General features: G+C 40.4%; 1 protein-coding gene across 1 annotated transcript in view; it reads right to left on the bottom strand.

Moving 5' to 3' along the window:
- The window catches only part of GBE1 (1,4-alpha-glucan branching enzyme 1), a 159113-nt gene extending 140011 nt beyond the window's left edge, over window positions 1–19102 (bottom strand). The window contains exon 1 of the mRNA XM_080363483.1: window positions 18990–19102. Within this exon, the coding sequence (XP_080219609.1) occupies window positions 18990–19093 (104 nt within the window). The 5' untranslated portion in view covers window positions 19094–19102. The remainder of the gene's footprint in view (window positions 1–18989) is intronic.
- Window positions 19103–19410: the final 308 nt, after the last annotated feature.

Here is a 19410-nt window from a genome sequence, read left to right as displayed (position 1 = left end):
TTTGACTATAACTTCCATCTTTGTAAACTCTTTCCTTCTTTGTAATTAATTCTCAGGAGGGAATTTCCTCCCAGTACCTTGAGAGCAAACCAAGTACCACACTTCTTTGAAAATGAAATATTTATTATCAGCCTCAGAATCCTGAACTCCCCGAAGACTAAAAAGTGCTCACTTACACACCCATAATACATACTATGGATTGTTCCCTGTGTAAAAAGTATACAACAAATGCTTGCAAGGAAGATGAAAAATAGTTCTGATGGCAGGAGAAACCATGAATGAGGTAACTAATCTAAACAGCAAATAGAAGATACCATGCAGAATATGTACCAAGATCTGAAAATGCACAAAAAGTTAATGTATTTTACCCTTTCATAATATTTAGTTAATTCAAGATTCCCTTGCAATATTCATAGGTGGCTTGTATTGTCAGAAATCTACAGAATCACAGAATTATTTTGGTTGGAAGAGACCCTTAAGATCATCGAGTCCAACCATAACCTAAATCTAACACTAAACCATGTCCCTAAGAGCCTTATCTATACATCTTATGACATCTTAGTTTAGCTGGATTTTTGTAAGGTATAAACACTTCCTATACTATGTGGCATTCAGTCAAGCACTGTTGTGATCATGTCCAATAGAAATTGCATCATGAATAGTGCAGAAACTATTAAGATTTGACAGTTACCTGGAATTCCAGGAATTTAACAAAAAGCAGTCACATTATAATAATAAAAATTTTCAGTAATACCTAGCCAGGCTATCAGGACATTAAGAATTAGTGAAAAGTGACACTGAAATAGGCCATTATTCTACCTGAAGGTCGATAGTCATCATACTCACATACACACATGATACAATGATGCAATTATTTAAGCTCCCTGCATTTGACCAGCTCTCTCATCAGCTGCCCGAGCAGAGCACAAAGGAATGAGCCAACAGAAGCAATACTCCACTACAAAAGTTATTGAGATTTTGCGTGATCTGCAAATAAACATCATGAAAAATAATATTACCAGTTGCAATTACAGTTTGTTTCAGTCATCTTACAACCACCCTAAATATGATTATTAAAAATCTACCTACAAATAACCCCCACACCACACACATCCTCTTCATAGCTGGAAAAGAGCACAGCAGCAAAGTCTGACACTTTCTGAAAGAGATGTAACCCTAGGTTTTGTCACAACCCCTAGAAGTGGTCTGTAAATCTTCATTCCCTCTGCTCCCAAGTTTGTGTTGGCTCTCACCCCACCAACTATTTTTCACCTTTTTGTTGAGGCAATGAAGTTATTAAAAAGTTGCAAAACAAAGTTATTTGACAAGATGAAATTCAAATGTATATTACAACAGGCACTGCGTGTATATGTTTGTGTGTGTATGAAAAAAACACTGGTTTCTGTCAAAATTTCATTTGTCTGTATTACGAAACGTAGATGAAGCAAAGCATATTAGAAACTTACGGTAGTATATACAACAGTATCTTAACATTTTATCCTCAATAGGTCACCAAATATCCAGGCTTCCAAGTCTAATGTTTTGAAATATTAGACTTAAAATCTGATATACTACACTGCAGCAGACCAGCTTGCTTGCCAGAGATATACACAATTTCAAGATTGTTTTATAAATATCTGTCCTTCAAATAAAGTCATACATGTATCTGTATTAGAAAAGACTTATCTTTGTAAAACCCCCAAATGCAATTTTCATAATCTTGTTACCTAAAGAATAAAAGAAGTGACAATAAAGCAAATGAAAACCATTGTGCTTATTTAGCACGAAGTACACAAATTAAGAAGCACTAGAGCAGAGCACTATTTTATTACCAACTGGCAAATTCTTTAGATGTGCTTGGGGAAGGGGAGAAAAAAAAAAACAACACAACAACAACAAAAAACCACACACACAAAAATAAACAAACAAACAAACCACACCACACACCACCACCACTAGAGCTTGCATAGCCTGACAAACAGTAAGCAGTTGAGTTAGACACTTACTTATAGCTATTTAAGCCCTCAAAGCTTCATTTTATTCCCCTCTACAGAGTATATAGTCTCATACTGCATGAACAGAAGCAACTACATGCTCCCCAGTTATGGTTCCCATTTTATTCCATATCACAAAGGGACCTTTTCTGAAGTCATCTGTCAAGACAATTTCACTACGATCTCCTTATAGTTTCTTTCACACTTTAGAAGCAGCTCAGTTGATGAAAGAGTACTAATAGAAAGAGTAGGAGAAAGGAAAATCTTAAGCCAAAGTTTCTAACCTAACTATGCATTCATTGCCAAAACACATATACAACTCTAGTGACATCTCTACTGTTTTCTAGATGTCTCTTTACATCTTACAGACTATTAAATTTTTATATTACCAGGTAAAAGCTCATACCCCACTGAATTTTGAGGTTTCTACAATACCTATTCTGTGTGGGAATGCTAACCACAGCAGGAATACCACCTTGATAAAACACAATGAGGGCCAGAGCACTCTGGACTTCAACTGTTTTTTTTTTTACTCCTATCTTCCCCAACACCGCTATTCATGAAACTTCAGTCTTCGTCAGCCCACTCTTCTCAGAGCTTTAAAAAGTCAGAAAAACCATTTACGAGCTCCAGGAGATTGAGTACTTTCTTTGTATTGACATCTGTGAATCAAAACCTTCAGCAAAAGAGTTTCAGGAAGCTAATACATTACAGACCAATATTAAAGCAAAAAAAAAACCCAACACACTCACTGCTTTGAAACAAGCAGGACCCTAAATCACTCATCCACAAAACCACACACCACCACATACCACCACAGAAAACAAACAAACAAAAAAACCCACATCAAAAAAAATACAAAACACACCCTTCCTGGTTTAAGATAAATAAAAAGACTCAGATATCTGAAGAACTTAACTGATATGCACCATTACAAAGTATGACATTCATTACAAAACTAGCCACAAATTACTGTTTATTCCTGCTTTTCTGTTACAATTTCTTTGCCACAAGAACTGCTGGTTCCTTAAAAACAAAAACAAAACCAAGAACAACCACACATACTGAGCTTATCCTTAATTTTCTTCTGATCATCATCTATGTTTTTGCACAACCAGAAAAATCAAAGCAAGGGTTTGGAGCCATCATACCCAAATGATGTTTCTCTGTGCCAAAAGGAAACAAGTGTCATCTTTCAACCACTCCACAAGGTGGTAAACTAATTTTAAAGCTTTATGCCACTGTTTCCCTCACATAGTTCTGTCTTAGCATCCTTGTCCAAATAGCAGCACTCACTGGAAATATCAGGAGTAATGCCAAAAAAAAAAAAAAAAAAAAAAAAAAAAAAGCCACACAGACACCAAAACACAGCACAAGCAATTTCTTCTCTTTATTCTTCTGCTGCTTCTCAAGTAGTCATCATCACTATGGCACTTATTTATGGAACACCAAAGGCTAAAACATATACCTGATCAACTTAATAGTAGTAATGTATTGTGTTTGCATTAAATACTGTAACAGACATGATGGCAAGCACCATGTTGTCTGACATCTATCATGAAGTTATATTGACAGAATGAATGCCAAAAAAGGTACCAGAGTCTGAAAGCCTTCTCCCTTCTGACACATCCCTGGATTTCTTACAATTCCTGGCAGACAACCCACAGATCCCAGGAAAGATGACCAAGAAAGAGTTATAAAACAGAGTAAAGGAACAATATCACAAAGAATCACAGTATCACAGTATGTTTGGGATTGGAAGGGACCTCAAAAGATCATCTAGTCCAATCCCCCTGCTGGAGCAGGAACGCCTAGGTGAGGTTGCACAGGAACATGTCCAGGTGGGTTTTGAATGTCTCCAGAGACGGAGACTCCACAACCCCCCTGGGCAGCCTGTTCCAGTGCTCTATCACCCTCACTGAGAAGAAGTTTTTTCTCAAATTTAAGTGGAACCTCTTGTGTTCCAGCTTGATCCCATTACCCCTTGTCCTATCATTGTTTGCCACCGAGAATAGTCTGGCTCCATCCTCGTGGCACTCACCCTTTATATATTTATAAACATTAATAAGGTCACCCCTCAGTCTCCTCTTCTCCAAACTAAAGAGACCCAGCTCCCTCAGCCTTTCTTGGCTTTCTCAGTGCATTCTGTTCTTTTGAACAAGTAAGGACTGGACTGACGAAACTCAATGTGGAATATGTCAAAAGAAACACAAAAATCACTGCAGTTTACTACTGTCCTATTGCTTTCCTTAACACAGACTAAATGCTGTTGCTTGTATTAGGCAAACCTTTCTTTAAGCATTTAAAGAAAACCTATCTGCGAAGAAACCTCTGTGGTATTTTTTACAGTTAAACAGCCAACAACATACACTGCTGACAGAGTCAATGTCAAGAGCAGCCTTTAAAACTGATGCCCCACAGTAACCAGTAGAGCCAAATATCCCAAGTTCAACCTGTTTCCTCTTAGGAAAGTTGCACAAGTGTGGTGTCGAAATTTGTACTTCAGTCAGTCATAGCAACATTGAAAGGACTTATGTAAGTGCACCTAAAAGCTGTCTCTAACCTTCCAAAAATGTGAAGACTATTGTTCTAAAATCAGGTTTATATTAGAAGTGCTTGCTAATGTATTAGGAAATGCTACTAGTGAGCAATACACTTTTTGCTTCAAAAGTCCTTAGTGCAGATGCCATTAGACCAAGGAATTAATCACTACAAGTTTTGTCTAGGTTGGAGTGGGCACCAGCAAACATTTGTATAATCAAAAGCATGCACCTATAACCTGTATTCACTGTACAATCACTTCTTCAACATTCAATGCTATACTGGCAATGTCTTTCTGTGGACATTTTTTACTTTCTGTGTGACTTTCTACTTCAATACCTCCCCTTTTTTGGTTTCCCTGTCAAATAATGCAATTATCCAACCTACACCACAGAACTGGCTACGCATTTTTGAGAAAACACAGTTATAATTGAACAATGCTGACTGACAGGTACTGGATTTGCGGTAAACTACACTAATCCCTGCTACGTATGGATGAACAAGCTGTTCAGAGGGATCTCTGGAAAAGAATCAGATCTTGACAGACTTGGCATTCTTACCTCTGTATTGCCTGGGAGGTGTTTCTGTCAGAAGTCATTTTGGTCAAAGTGTTGTACAATGACACTTAATGGATATAATTGCCACTTACAGCACCCTCCATTTTGAGTTAGAAACCACTCAAAGTCAGCCATGACTGTTGTCAAAAGCTCACTGTGATACCTACTTTGATTCTATTTATGGTATTAGGGAAGGTGACACCTTATTTCTTGTTCTCTAATTCAAACACCCACAGCTCAGAAATTTTTGTTTCTGGTATTAAAGAAAGTGGGTTTTTTTTTTTTTTTTTTTTTTTTGTTTCTACTGTTTACTGTTAAGCAAAAAAAAAAAAAACAAACCTAATAACTTGGCCAAAATACATAATGCCTGATAGTCACACTCAAAGACATCACTCATCTTATAACACTCAGTCCGTAACTTCATGGTCCAAAAGAGATTCTATTCAGAAGGCAAAGATACTTTAATCCAGTCATTGTTATTGTGCAGTAACAACATTCCTGGTTTACTGGCTGTGCTAAAATAGTTGACATCCAAGTGCTATTTAGGTCCAAATTTGCTGAATTTTGAAGTGAAAATAATCTCATTAGGTCTATTTAGGTACCTAACCTTTTAGTAGAGCCTTTTATTTCATTCCTGGAATTCACAAGTTGTAGCTGAAATACATATATCTCCATACACAAATTGACTGTGCTGTTCTTAATTTTACCACTGTGGAACCTATAGACAGCCTCTACCAATTAAAGGTGTCAAGGACACTTCTGTACTATGAACACTGCTTTTTCCATTAACTGATAGCAGGGAGATAAAGTGGCAGATTGCTTTCTTCAGAAGAAGTGTGGTTTTAAACAATCAGATTTACAGACTGGGTCTTCTGCTGCCATTAAGAACTTTATCAGCAACAAGGAACTTGCATTTCTTACTTTTCTTTTTGATAAAAAAAAAAAAAAAAAAAAGGTTAAGCAGTTTAAGTTTAAACAATACCTGCATGAAACATGTTGCACCACACTATATTGGGAATCTGGCAGAAGACATTGTATTTGAAGAGATGGTAACCTTAAACAGGCCCTATCTGCTCTGTTGGGTCTCGTACTCAGGGTTTGAGAAGCCAGAACATTGGCATGAGTATCCAGCCACTGCATGGGAACCAGCTGGGGAGCCCCATGTCAGTCTGTGAGGACAAAGTGAATTTGGAATTAGCTTATGTGCCATCTTCAGCCCTAAAACATACACAGACCTGCCCCCAAAAAACTAATCTTAAAATCAAAGACGAGAGCTCACACTACTAATCAGCATTCACTTCATAGCAAATTCTAGGCATAGAGAGGTGGAATTTGCATATAAGTGACAGAGCTAGATTTTCCTACGTAATGTCAGTACCTCACACTATTGCTCTACAAAGTAAGTCTGGCAGTTAATATCTCTAACCAGCAAACTCGAGCATTTTATCCACAGTCTATTTCAGCAACAGAAAAAAAATACATATTTCTCACATTATACTTAGACAGACATTATAATCCAAGGCCCCTTTCTCAAAATATGGTCCACCTGTACTACACCAGCTAATAGAATACAGTACTTTGAACTTTTGAAGAAAGTTCTAAATCTACTCACCATCAAAACTGTGTGATATCTAAAACTGTGATGGCAAGGGAGGGAGACGAATGGGATGTTTTGTTTTGAGATGGTTTTATTTACATTAATTTACAGTGTTCAAGTAAGGTCACATATAGTCAGATTTATGAAATACTATATTTATTTATTTTAGGATGATAAGTAAGGAATAACTAGACAAAATATTTTTCTGTTCAGAAGTTTTTATGATACAAAGATAATTCAAATAAGTTTGGCAAACAAATCTAAATGCTAGCAAGTGTTATTTATTACTTTCTGACTGAAAGAACTAATCATTATAATCACATCTGAATTACACTGCAATAGCATTACTACTAAAAATCTGTTTGCTGCTATTTAAAAAAGATTGTTAGGAACCTGTTTTTTGGTTTTGGGGGTGGTTTTTTTGGTTGTTGGGTTTTTTTTGTTTTTTCTTAAATACTTTCTAATTGTTGTAACAGGATTAAATTAAAACAGCAAAGCTAACTTTCATACTCAAATCAAAACCTTTACATGACAGAAAGTTAAGGTATAACAAAATTCCTTGAATCTTCCACAAAGAGACATGCAAATCAAGTGGCATGATCTCCACACAGCCCAAGCACAGACCCATTTTTTTAAAGCTTCAGGGATGCCGACTCCCACCCCTCCCCCCCCTTTTGTTTTTTTTTTTTTCTTTTTTTTCTAGGGGAGTGACAAGGGGGAGCAAAGAGAAAAGAGGAAACACACAAACCTTTCTGATACTGTCACCTCTAGCAAACTGCTACCTTAACCACTTTCTTTTAAAACCCATTGTCACTTTAGGCTCTACCCCCTACTGTCTGACAAAAAAAAAAAAAGACAGTAATGATTATTTTGATTTGCCTTCTTTAAGAAAGGGAAAAAAAACTGCTTGGACTATAGATACAGACCAAAGTAGCTACCCTAAATGCTATGCTTTGCTGCAGTCTCCCATCCCTCTGGAGCCTGTCAATGAAAAGATTATTTCTCTGCTGGTTCTACATGCTGAAATTAGTTCAGTATCCCAGGAGTATCTGTTGTTGTTCAAAATAACTGCCAACCAGTGGCAAGAAAATAGCAAAGAGCTGAAGAAGGAAGCAAAGAGGCAATGATGGTAGCATCCCAAGTGAAAAACATGTGGGTAAGTAGATACAGCTATTTATTCTCCTAACTGGGCCAAAGGGAGAAGATAGTACACACACCATACTACTTACAAAATGAAAAATTGAAAATTATTTCTTCACTGGTTATTTTTAAGCTGGATTTTTCTAAATTCATTTATTCCAAGCAAGAATGAAAAATGTACAGAATACAATTGATCCCTATTGAAATAAAGGAAAACGAAAAACATTTACCAACAGACTATGCTTCACCAGAAAACCTCACATACATGGTCCTAGAGCCCATGACAATGACAGTAGCAAACGCATACCGTCCACTCCTGAAAATTGAAATATTTTAGTACAAACAATATGCATGGATTATTATGTCTTTCAAGTTCAACACAAGAGCTTTCCAAAGATTAAGTTAAAGCTTGGGAGTGCATGTCAACTGAGAGAAAGGATTTGTTTGTTCAGACAGTAGATTTGAGTCACCTGCCTCATTCAGTATGCGGAAGTTTTACCTTGTTCTCCACTACTTTAACATTCTCATTAAAAAAAGCTGAGTTTTAAACAGATTCTGTAGTTGTAAAGTATGTCTTCTTTTCAGCTGTTCCCTCATGTCTTACAAAGCAGGGAATTTTCCCTATTTCTCATAGGGATGTTTGGGGGGGGTGAGAAGGGCACTTGCAGAAGGGTGGGACTGACAGGTGGTACCATCAGGTGATAAATCCAATCAAAATACAAACTGAGGAAGGATTTGAGAACTGACAAAAAGTATTTGTCTTAACTTTCTACCTCTATGTACAAAGTATACAGATTGTGATACTTTCAGTGGTTCTCTCTAATTTCTTCTTATCAAAAAAGGTGGATTTTAGTTCTAACCTCTGGACAGCCCCTGCAACAGCTCCTGTCCCAAACCATCACATCTACTATTTCACAAATGCTTCTATGTGGAGTCATTGCTACTCTTTGTGTAACAATACAAAGCCATTGTGCAAGTATTTACAACCGGCATGCTGCCCAAATTTTCTCAAAAAAGCTGGCACACTGAGGCAGCATGCAACACTTTATATTTCTATTTAACTTTAACTATTTCATAGAGGAGTAGCATTTGGCAGGAAAAACTGTTTATACAGGACAAATTAAATCTTGCTGAAAGTGATCAAAGATTCATAATTTCAAAATGAGCTACATAATTCTGAGAATGAGAAGCATTAATTAACTAGTGGCTTACCAATCCCTGTCAAACGAAGAACATTTATACTGTTGATATCCACCACAACAGGTATCAAACAATGATGTTAACAGTAAGACTTGCTTGCATAAAGAGGGATGTCCAAAGGCATTTTAGATAGCCTAAAATACTCAAGGTATCTGCTTAAGCCTGACACATACAACAGAATTTATTAAACTTCTATTGTTTTAGCCAGGATAGCAGGTACAATACAATCAGGATACCCCGCAAAGCTGCTAAAATGAGCTGCTGACTCCTGTGTTTATGCAATGAATTCATTCTAGATGGGCAATTTCCAAACAGCTGTGGTAGTGCAGCAAGTTTTCATTTAAAACACACTGTAACTCAGCATGATTTTAATAGGAGTCTTTTAGACAATCTCCCATGGCCTGCCTTCCTTTCCTCCAGAGCATCTTATCAAATGCTTATACATTCAAAAACTAAGATCTGGTAATGACATCACATTCACCTGTGACCACGGGGAATGCCTGGAGGAACACATTCCACACATGCAGGTGGCCTATCAGTGACACACTCGGAAAAAGTTCCCTCGAAACAGAAATCTGGTCCTAAACACACAGTTGTCACAGAGAGACCTGTTTGAACAACCCCCTCATGCATTGTTTTGTCAAAAAAAAATAATATATATATATATATACACAAACTATAATAAACTTCCTACACCCATCTGTGATCATCACCAAGAGTTTATTTGCCACTTGTCCTAACACAGTTTCTGCTAAAGAGCTTTCTCTATCAGCTCCCTCTTTAAAAAAAAAAAAAGAGTGCAAATGAAGATCAGACCCTAAACATTGCCCAGAAAGAGGAAAACAAGTCTCTCCCAGTTGCACATCTTTGCAATGATATTTAACCACCCTACAAGGTCAATGAAGATTGTCTGTGTATGCTAGCTTATCCACATTCTGATAATCTTTTTCTTGACCAAAAAGGTGGGGTTTTGTTTTGGTTTTGGGTGGGAGGATTTAAAGAAAAAATACTGATACACTTGAAGTCCACACTCTCCTGAAGTACTATGTTAGCTGGGTTTCTCTACTTTCCTACTCCTGTCATCCTTACTTCACCTTATGTTCCAAGATGCCTCATGCCAGCATCACTTGGAAGCGGGAGGACCCAGGTCCCAATCTCACTTTGAGGACTGTGGAACACACAAATGGAGACAAGTCACTCAATGAATGCAAGATCAGTTCACATAAAGTCCAGACCTCATGTTTTCTATTCCATGAACTAAGCACTTAGAAATTAATTTTGTGTGTGACTGAGCATCACTCAATTTCTTTCACAGATCGAGGCTACATTTTTTTGAACTTAGTATAACCTTCTAGCAGTGATACTCCTACTTTGGAGAGAGTAGGTCCATCCTTACCAGAACTTCATGCCCCACTGCGAACTTAACTTCTCTAAGCACAACTTTGCTACCACAGAGTCCAGCAACACGGCACACCGGAACAGCAAGGACATGCAGGAACCATAAATATACTGTACCTGAGCAACAGTGCCAAAGAAAAGAGGAGGGTGTCAAATAGAAAGCATTAGAGCTACTGCTACCTTCAGGCAACATCAGTCAATGGAATCAGAGCTGCATGTTTAAAGAAACTGTCAGTAAGGATATATATATATATATGTGTGTATATATATATATATATTATTTTTTAAATGCATATCAAGAGACCACATTTAAATAAGTTTAGTGTTAGAAATACCTAGAAAAATGGAACAGTTTGAAGATGTTCATGTAAGTGAACTAGTTGACGCGGGTCATTAGACAGATCTTCAGACATTTATTCTGAGGTATTAGGTCAAGGGCCTACACTAGATTTTTAAATGCAAATAATGTCATTGGTAAGGTGCTTCCAATAGCAACATGAGGCAAAGCGGATTTCATTGTTCTAAGTAGCTTGGAGGCATATTCTTTGCAGCATGGCCAACTTGTTAACATGAGGTGCTATAAGAATGTCAAATAAATTGTCAGACACTTGAGGAAAAGGCAGCTATACTATAGCTATAAACTTTTTCTCTGCAGAATTTTTTTTTTTTTTTTCTGGAGGAGAGCTCATGTATTAAACATTTTATATACAAAAACCTGATCTTGTTGCACTTGACACATTGCCTTAAGACATATTTTCTTTTTAAACTAATGAACAACTGTATGAAGCAAAGTTTCAGAAGTACAAAGTAAACTGAAGCATGAGTGAGAGGTTTTGGATGTCTGACACTGCACAAGTGAAAAAGAGCTGCTTTTGTGGAAGACAGAAGATGAAGGAGCAGCTAGGATTAGAAGGCATAGTCGGGGTAAATAGAAGGTAATAGGGAGATAGAGAGGAAAGAGAAGTTTGTATAGATAAATATTGAAATTGAACAGTGGAAGAAAAGCATCTTCATGACATAGGATGCCAGTTTCAGAAAGTCCTCTGTAATAAGAATGCCTTCTTTATAGCTTGGAAGTAGTAAAGAAACATGCATAAATACTTGAATTTAAAGTATTCAGCAAGACAAAGCTTTTCTTCCACTATTACAATGAGACAGTAAACAGATTCATGGTCACATAATCTATTATTTTAAAATTCTGGGCAAATTCTCAGAACCCATCCAACATCCTCAGACATGCTAGAGCTACATAATAGAGCTGAAAGGCCCCACCACTGAGTTTCTCAGGGATTACTTGGTTTTAATTAATATATAGAGGCAACTGCCTTGATAACAAAATGCAATGCCTACATCCTAATCCTTGCATGCCTTTTTGTAAAACTAGCAGCTTTTAATACAATTGCCAACTTGGATCTTTTGATAAGGACTACAACCAGATAGGCACATATTAGATTAGATTGGCCTATGTTGCTATTTCCACAGACTTAAAAATTAAGGTCATCAGTGATGCAGTCAACTGTGCTTGTCAGATTTACTAATTCTCGTGCACAAGAGCGTTCTAAAGACTACCATAATGCAGGAGTCATCTGAACTTATGAGATGTAAACAAAAAAAGCACAAACAAACCAACCAATCACCAACAAGCAGCAATGTATGACATTACACTTTTTGTGAACGTTTCATTTTGCACCCAATATAGCAGCTTATATGAGAAAAATAGAAAAATCATCTAGCTTTTCTAAGTTAATATCATGACTCCCACCACAGACAATACATAGTACTTGTGTTAATACTGTGGCAGAACTCAGTCCAATCTTTCCCCCTCCTCACCATCACTCGAACAAGGATTCCATCTGGATCGCTCTTCAACTTCTATTCCTCAACTTGCTAGACCCCCAACAGCTGCCCTCCTACTCAGTCCTATTTAGCCTAATTCTATATCTTCTCATTTTCAATACCTCAGTCGAATACTCACCACTGTGCACCTCTTACAACAGGAAAAAAAAAAAAAAAAGACAGAACCATCATAAACTAGCAGTAATCTGATATTGGGTAGATGCAAACAGGAGAATACCAAGTATTCCCTTTCTGTAAGAGTCCAGAGGTCATAAAAACACTACCAGGAACATATGAACCAGTTGACAGACATCTTGTTAATTGATCGAGCTACTAAAGCCATCTTTTCAACCAATAACTCATCAACACTTCAGAAGAAATGGGACCTTCCCTCCTTACCTCTCAACTCATACCTATGATCAAACACTGTGGCTGGTATTTTCTCTAGCTGAAAAAAAAACAGTGTCCAGTTTGATGCTTTCATCAAGATAAAGACTGAAGGTGGGCAGTGGTACATTTTACTTCTTTACTCTATAAATTGAACTATTAAAAAAAAGCTTTCATTGAGGACTACATAGTCAGTAGATTACAGATGCAGTTCCAGGGGGTGGTAAAATATACTAAGCCATGCACATTGCTATAGCAGAAAATTCTAATGGGCAGCACTTTCTAACACCAGTTTGTAACTCTATAAAATGCAATTACACCACAGGCATTAATGGTTTTAATTGAACCAATTATGTTCCAAGAGGTAAAAGACTAAAAATACATACTAAATTATACCAGGTCTTTAGCCTAAATAACACTTGGGAGCTAACTAAATACTTGTGGGAAAACATATCACAGATGGTCAAACAATGTAGCACAGTGATAGCCTATGCAAACACTATCACTTTGGGGTTTAGTTAGTTTGTTTTTTTAAGTAGATTCTTGTTTCAAGCTCTAACAGTGTATGTTTGGGTCAAGCCTGAATGGTTCACTATATGTACCGAAAGTATTGCTTTCCCTTACCATATGCCCCCCTTCCCCAACTCAAGTTCAAATTCAGGCATTCAGAGAAAGTAAAAATTACAGATTTCTATTTTTCCCACAAACACCACTTGCAACGATATGCCTGTCCATGCAAAGAAATGAGAACGTGACCAGAAGTCCATTTCATTCAGTTAACTATGGTGGTCCATACTCTATGCTTTGGACTTAATTATAATAAGTCCTAGTATCACATTTTAGACATCATTCATTCAGAGAAGCACTTTGTTCCCATCTAAGCACCCACCCAGTGCTTCTCATTGCTTTATTGAAAAACAGAAAAAAAGTCAGCTGTCTAAAGCAGGAATTTACACTTTGTAAAAGGTTAAAGGAGACAGTCCTTGAAACTAAAAGGAAAATTTACAGAAATTGAGGCAACACCATGATTCATTTCATCACAAATATGGCAATTCTCAAAGTTAATCGGTATAATTATATTACATTGTAGAATCCAGGTTGTTTTAAGTAAAGCCTGTTTATCCTACACATTCCCCTTAAAAAAAAAAAGTGGAAACATTTCAATATTAGGCATGCTACCATGCAGACATGGTCACCCTTCTGAGGATGAGAGGGCACAGCACAGGGTGGAATTGGTAGATATGAACTCCAGCAAGACAGACCTGTGTCTGCTCAAGGCACAGGTGAGCAAGGACAAGCTAAGGCCTCTGTACAAATCTAGCTTCTTATTCCTGGTCTGCCTTCTACTACCTGTGGCACACAGGCAGAGCCTGAGAGTGCTGAGATTCTTCAGATTAGAGATGAAAAAGCTGATTTGGGGAGGCATGGGTTGCTAATATCCACTTACAGTCTTGAGCTATCTAAAGGGACAGATAGAGCAGGAGTGCCTAGAGCAAAGAACAAGTCAGGCCCTCCTGCAAAGTACACAGGAAAAAAAGACCAGAGGCAATGAACAAAGTTGCAGCAAGGGAAGTTACAGTATTAAGAAATAAATTTTCACAATGAAGGTAGTCAAACACTGGGAAAGGCTGCCCAAAGAGGCTGGGGAAGCACATCCTCAGTGATTCAGCACAACCCAACAAGGTCCTGGGCTACCCAATCCAACACTAGAAATGACCCTGCTTCAAGTGTGAGAATAAACCATCATAACCAGGTTAAGTGCGCATCCTACAACAGTCACGCACAGTTATAAAATTTTCCACTAGCAATAATCTGGCTACACTAATACAGTGCTATGGATAAAACAGTGGAGAGACTCTAGCCCAAAGGATGAGTCAACAACTTGCTGATATCACTGCCAAGAATAGACCTTAAATCTTTAATTTCCCTTCCTTTCTGTAGAAGAGCATACTGTTACAAAGGAAGACTATTTTTATATGTTTTTGCACACGGCACAGTATAAAGATCTCCACAGACAAATGTTTAAAAAGCTTTGTTTCTCATGCATCCTTAATCCTCTGTCGAAATCTCAATTTTTATTTCTCCAGGCAATACACAGCATGATAGCAATAAGCCACAATATTCCCATCAGTCCTTAATTATTTTGTTTAATATTAAGTCAACATCATTGCAAACTTCAAGAAGAAAATTAGACTACTACAGTAAAAGTATCCATACATATTGCACTTGATCAAGTCTGTTTCACCTGTTCTTTCCCAAAGCTTCCTAAATGAAGCAAGTAAACCACTTTTGGTGCTATAGGGTGCCAGGCACAACAGCTGCCTCCTGTCTCCTTTGCCAGGAATAACTCAACTTTCTGAACTGAGAGACTACCTGTATCTTTGCTGTTTAAATTAGTCAAGTGGTAAAAAATGCCACTAGCTGAGTGCATCAGGGGCTGAACCAGCCAGTAGTATCAGAAATAATATTGAACAGATTGTTACTTGTTCAGCAGTTGAGTGGTGTCATTTCAAACCAGTTCTACTATAGAATAGTAAAGGAGTTGCTAATACCAAATATATATCTAGAATTAGTCCTCCTGCCCTACCTGTGATGAGGTCATGGCAGCAGTTAACAGTTTTGATCCACTCCTAATACACTGATCTGCTCAACAGCACATATTCCTGGTTGCCTCATCACAGCTTTTCCTACACTATGGATAGCATACATCTGATCCATTGGGTTACTTAATGAGAGGCCCCACAAATGCACAATCAACATTTAAGTCACCATCTGAAAAAATTGCTACCTTTCTAGAGGTGTAAGAACTCACTGCCAGTAGGATTTAACATTAATATGTGCCATCTTGTGTGCACAGTTCAAGCTTCAAAGGTAAATAGACTTAAATACATTTCTGCTTCTAGACAGCTTACCAGGTTTATTTTGCTTTGTACTTCTACTTGAAGTATTAGTTATGCAAGTGCCATATCATTATGTAACTGTATTAATCCACATAGTATGCAAATCAAAAACTGTTTTCTATTCTAACTCCCACCTCAAAAAAGGGTCAGGAAAGACACATAACAGACAGCAAAGGATCAGACATGTTGACTACTTTCATATAAGGATCAGTTAAACACATCAGGATCCTTCAGCCTGGAACAAATAACATACAGCTCTGCACCGCTCAGGATTTCATGGACCCAGGGAACAGAGTACTGCAGGGCTGTTCACCACCTCCTTCAGCACAAGAACTGGAGAAAAGTAAGTAAAATCCACATACTGGAGGCTCAAAACACCCCAGAGAACTGGTTCTGCAAACTCCTTTCTCCTGGGTACTCTTGATGCAAGAGTGCTAGATAAGAACAAACCTGGAGGGATTAAAAACAGACTGAATCACAATTCATGGAAGTCGGGATGAGCATTGCATGGAGACACCAATGGACATTTCTGTGTGCTTACACTATTCATTTGACACAGTTTGACACAACATGCTTCTCTTTAAAATGGAGAGATATAGATTGAAGTGGTCAGTGGATGAGAAATTGACTGGATGATCTCACATCCAGAGGGTAGTGATCAATGGCTTAATGTCTGTACGGATACTGGTGACAAGTGGTGTCCCTCAGGGATCTGTACTGACACCACTAATGTTTAGTATCATCATCAATAGTAGGATCAAATAAAGCCCCAGCAAGTCTGTGTGTGACATCAAGCTGAATGGTCCAGTCAACACTCCTGAAGGACAGCATGCTATTCAGAGGGACCTAGCCAAACTTGAAAAGTGAACAAGCTCAATAAGGCCAAGAGCAAGGGCCTGTGTCAGAGTAACCCTCAGTATCAATATAGATTGGGGGATGAAGTGACTGAGAGCAGCCCTGCAGGGGAGGACTTTGGTCTACTGGTGGATGAAAAATTGAACATGGGCTGGCAACGTGCACTCACGGCCCAGAAAGCAAATCATACCCTGTGCTGTATCCAAAGGAGCATGGCCAGCAGGTTGAGGGAGGTGATTCTGCCCCTCTACTCTGGTGAGACCCCAGCTGGAGTTCTGCATCCAGCTCTGGAGACCTCATTACATGGAGACATGGACCTGTTGGAGAAGCACCAGAGGAAGCCACAGAAACAACCAGAGGTCTGGAACACATCTGCTATGAGGACAGGCTGTGAGAGTTGGGGTTGTTCAGCCTAGAGAAGGCTCCAGGGAGACCTTATTGCAGTCTTTCAGTACTTAAAAGGGGCCTATAAAAAAAGATGGGGACAGACTTTTTAGCAAGGCCTGTTGCAACAGGACAAGGGCTAACGGCTTTAAAATTGAAGAGAGGAGATTCAGCCTAGACATGAGAAAGAAATTTAACATGAGGGTAGCAAAACATTGACACAGGCTGCCCAGCGAGGTGATAGATGCCCCATCCCTGGAGATATTCAAGGCCAGGCTGGACAGGGCTCTGACCAACCTGATCTAGTTGGAGATGTTCCTGCTCATGGCAGGAAGGTGGTAGTAGATGACCTTGGAAGTCCCCTGCCAACCCAAACTATTTTATGATTCCCCCTTGGCACTCTCTAGCATTCACAGGATAAAAGAGGACAGGCTTGTTGTTTGGGCTTGGAATAAGACATTCAGTTTATCACAGGCTGTCACAAAAGTTTTCCTTTATTATTTTAAACTAATCAACAGTATACAGGTTTCCACAATAATTGTATGTTAATTGACCAATCTGAGGTTCAGAAGCCACAAAGTGACAAGATACAAACAGGATCATCTGAAGTTCCACGCTCAAGATGGATGAACCTGAGAAGTACACACAAGTCTTGCAAACTCACTATGTTCAGCACAGCCATACATTTTCAGAAATACAAATACAGTCATCCACAATGTGCCCATTTAGATGGCAGGTACATTCTGGAAGCCCAAACGTTTTAATGAAAGCTTTTATTAAGAGCCAGATACACCTACTTATTACTTCCTACACCCTGGTACCCCACTGAAAGATTAGGTGTTTTACAGCACTGCATACATTACCAGAAGCTTGCCAGGAAGCACTGTTTAAAAACACTCAGTTATTTTATCATTAAGAGATTACAGTTTGAGAAAATGCTCTGTAAATCAGCCTAGTAGTTTACTCAATCTTTAATCCTATTTTACAAGATCTGGCCTTACCTCTATGCTCTGCCACAACCCAACAGGACACCTGGTAATGCTAAGTCAAAAGCACTATGTGTAATGTAATAAAGTGAAAAAAGCCAAATACTTAAAAAATAGAAATTTCTCTTTTCCCTCCCACATCCATCGACTTTTCCAGATGTCCCAGATAAAGGGCATTGGTCAGTACTGCAGATTTGATAATCAGAGGACTGCTAGTAAAATGAAACGAAGTTGCACTATAAAGGTCCCAGTTCCTGTTTTCAAATGGCCGGTGAGGTTTCGGCAGTTTCTCAGGGCCAGCAGTTCACCTCTGCAGGACACAGACGTCCAGGCCTGACACCCATCCCAGTAAGAGGGAAAAAAAAAAAAAGACTGCAATCTAAACCCAACGTATCAAACACCCCAGTACTCTACGGTTTGTAGCTCTGACGAACAGCTGAGCTAGGGATTCAGAGATATCTCCGAAAAATGCACCTAAAGGAAAATTGTCCAGAAAGAGGAGATTCAGGAGCAGTTTATTTACAGGTTACCACAGCTGCACTGAAAAGCGTTTTTATTTATTAGGGGCAGCGGCCCGGGTAACCGTCCTCACAAGCTGCCCACGGCGCTTCCCTGCCTGCGCTCCACGGGACTTCCCACGGGACGCACCTGCCTGCGCTCCCAGGGCCAGACCCGCCTGGGAACCAGCCCCGACCCGCCCCCCCACCCCGGCCGTAAGGAAGCGGTGCCGCTTTTAGGCGGGCCCAAGGGAGGCAACGGAGACGCCTGAAGCGCCGGAGAGGCTGCGGAGGACGTGACGGGGCAGGACGGCAGGGCCGGCGACAGCGGCGGAGAGGCCCGCGGTGGAGGCCTCCCCGCATCGGCCCGCCCTACTCGCCTCAGGAAGCCGCGTCAAGACGCGGCGGTGGCTCCACCCGCGGTGGAGGCGTCTCCGACGAAAAGGCCGGCGCAAAACCCCCAGCTCCAGGTCCGTTCGGCGTCCCCCACCCCCCGGCACCGGGGCGGGAAGCAGAGCCGCGCTGGCTGAGGGACAGCCTCCGCCACGAGGGGGAGGGGACACCGCCCGCCCCGCCGCTCCCCTCGCCCGCCCCGGCGCCCCCAGAGGCGGGCGGTCGCCGATTGCTCGCCCGCCGCCCCTCGCCCTGCCGAGGCGGCGCTCCCCTCCCCGCGGCGCAGGCCTAAGCCGCCGGCAGGCGGGCGGGCCGGGGCGATACCTGCGCTGGAAGTCCGTCTTGAAGGGGGCCAGGTAGGGGTCCCGTTCCAGCAGCTTCTGCAGCTTGGGCGGCTGCGGGGGCTGCGTGATGCCGACGGCCGCCATCTTGCCTGCCGCGGGATCCGCGCTGTGCCGCGCCGCCTCTATATACACCCGCGGAGGGGGGCCGGGGCGGGCGAGGCGCCCCCTGCCTCTCACCGCCCGGCGCCGCCCACCGGCTGGGGCAGCCCGCCGGGGCCGGGAGGCGGCCGCCTCCGCCGCCCCTCCCCGCTCGCCGTGCCAGCCGCCTGGGCCGCACCGCGCTACGTTTCCCCCCCAATACCCCACCCCCTCCCCGGTGCGGCGGTGTTGGGGCTCTGGGTGCCTTAGAAGGCGGGGGGGTGAGAGGGAAGTATTGAGGGTCTCTGTCCCTGCCTCCCTTT

Source organism: Nesoenas mayeri, assembly GCF_963082525.1.
Source record: "Nesoenas mayeri genome assembly, chromosome: 1".
NCBI classification, from domain to species: Eukaryota; Metazoa; Chordata; class Aves; order Columbiformes; family Columbidae; genus Nesoenas; species Nesoenas mayeri.
The sequence above is the reverse complement of the archived record's forward strand: the minus strand, read 5'-3'. Positions and strand labels throughout refer to the sequence as shown.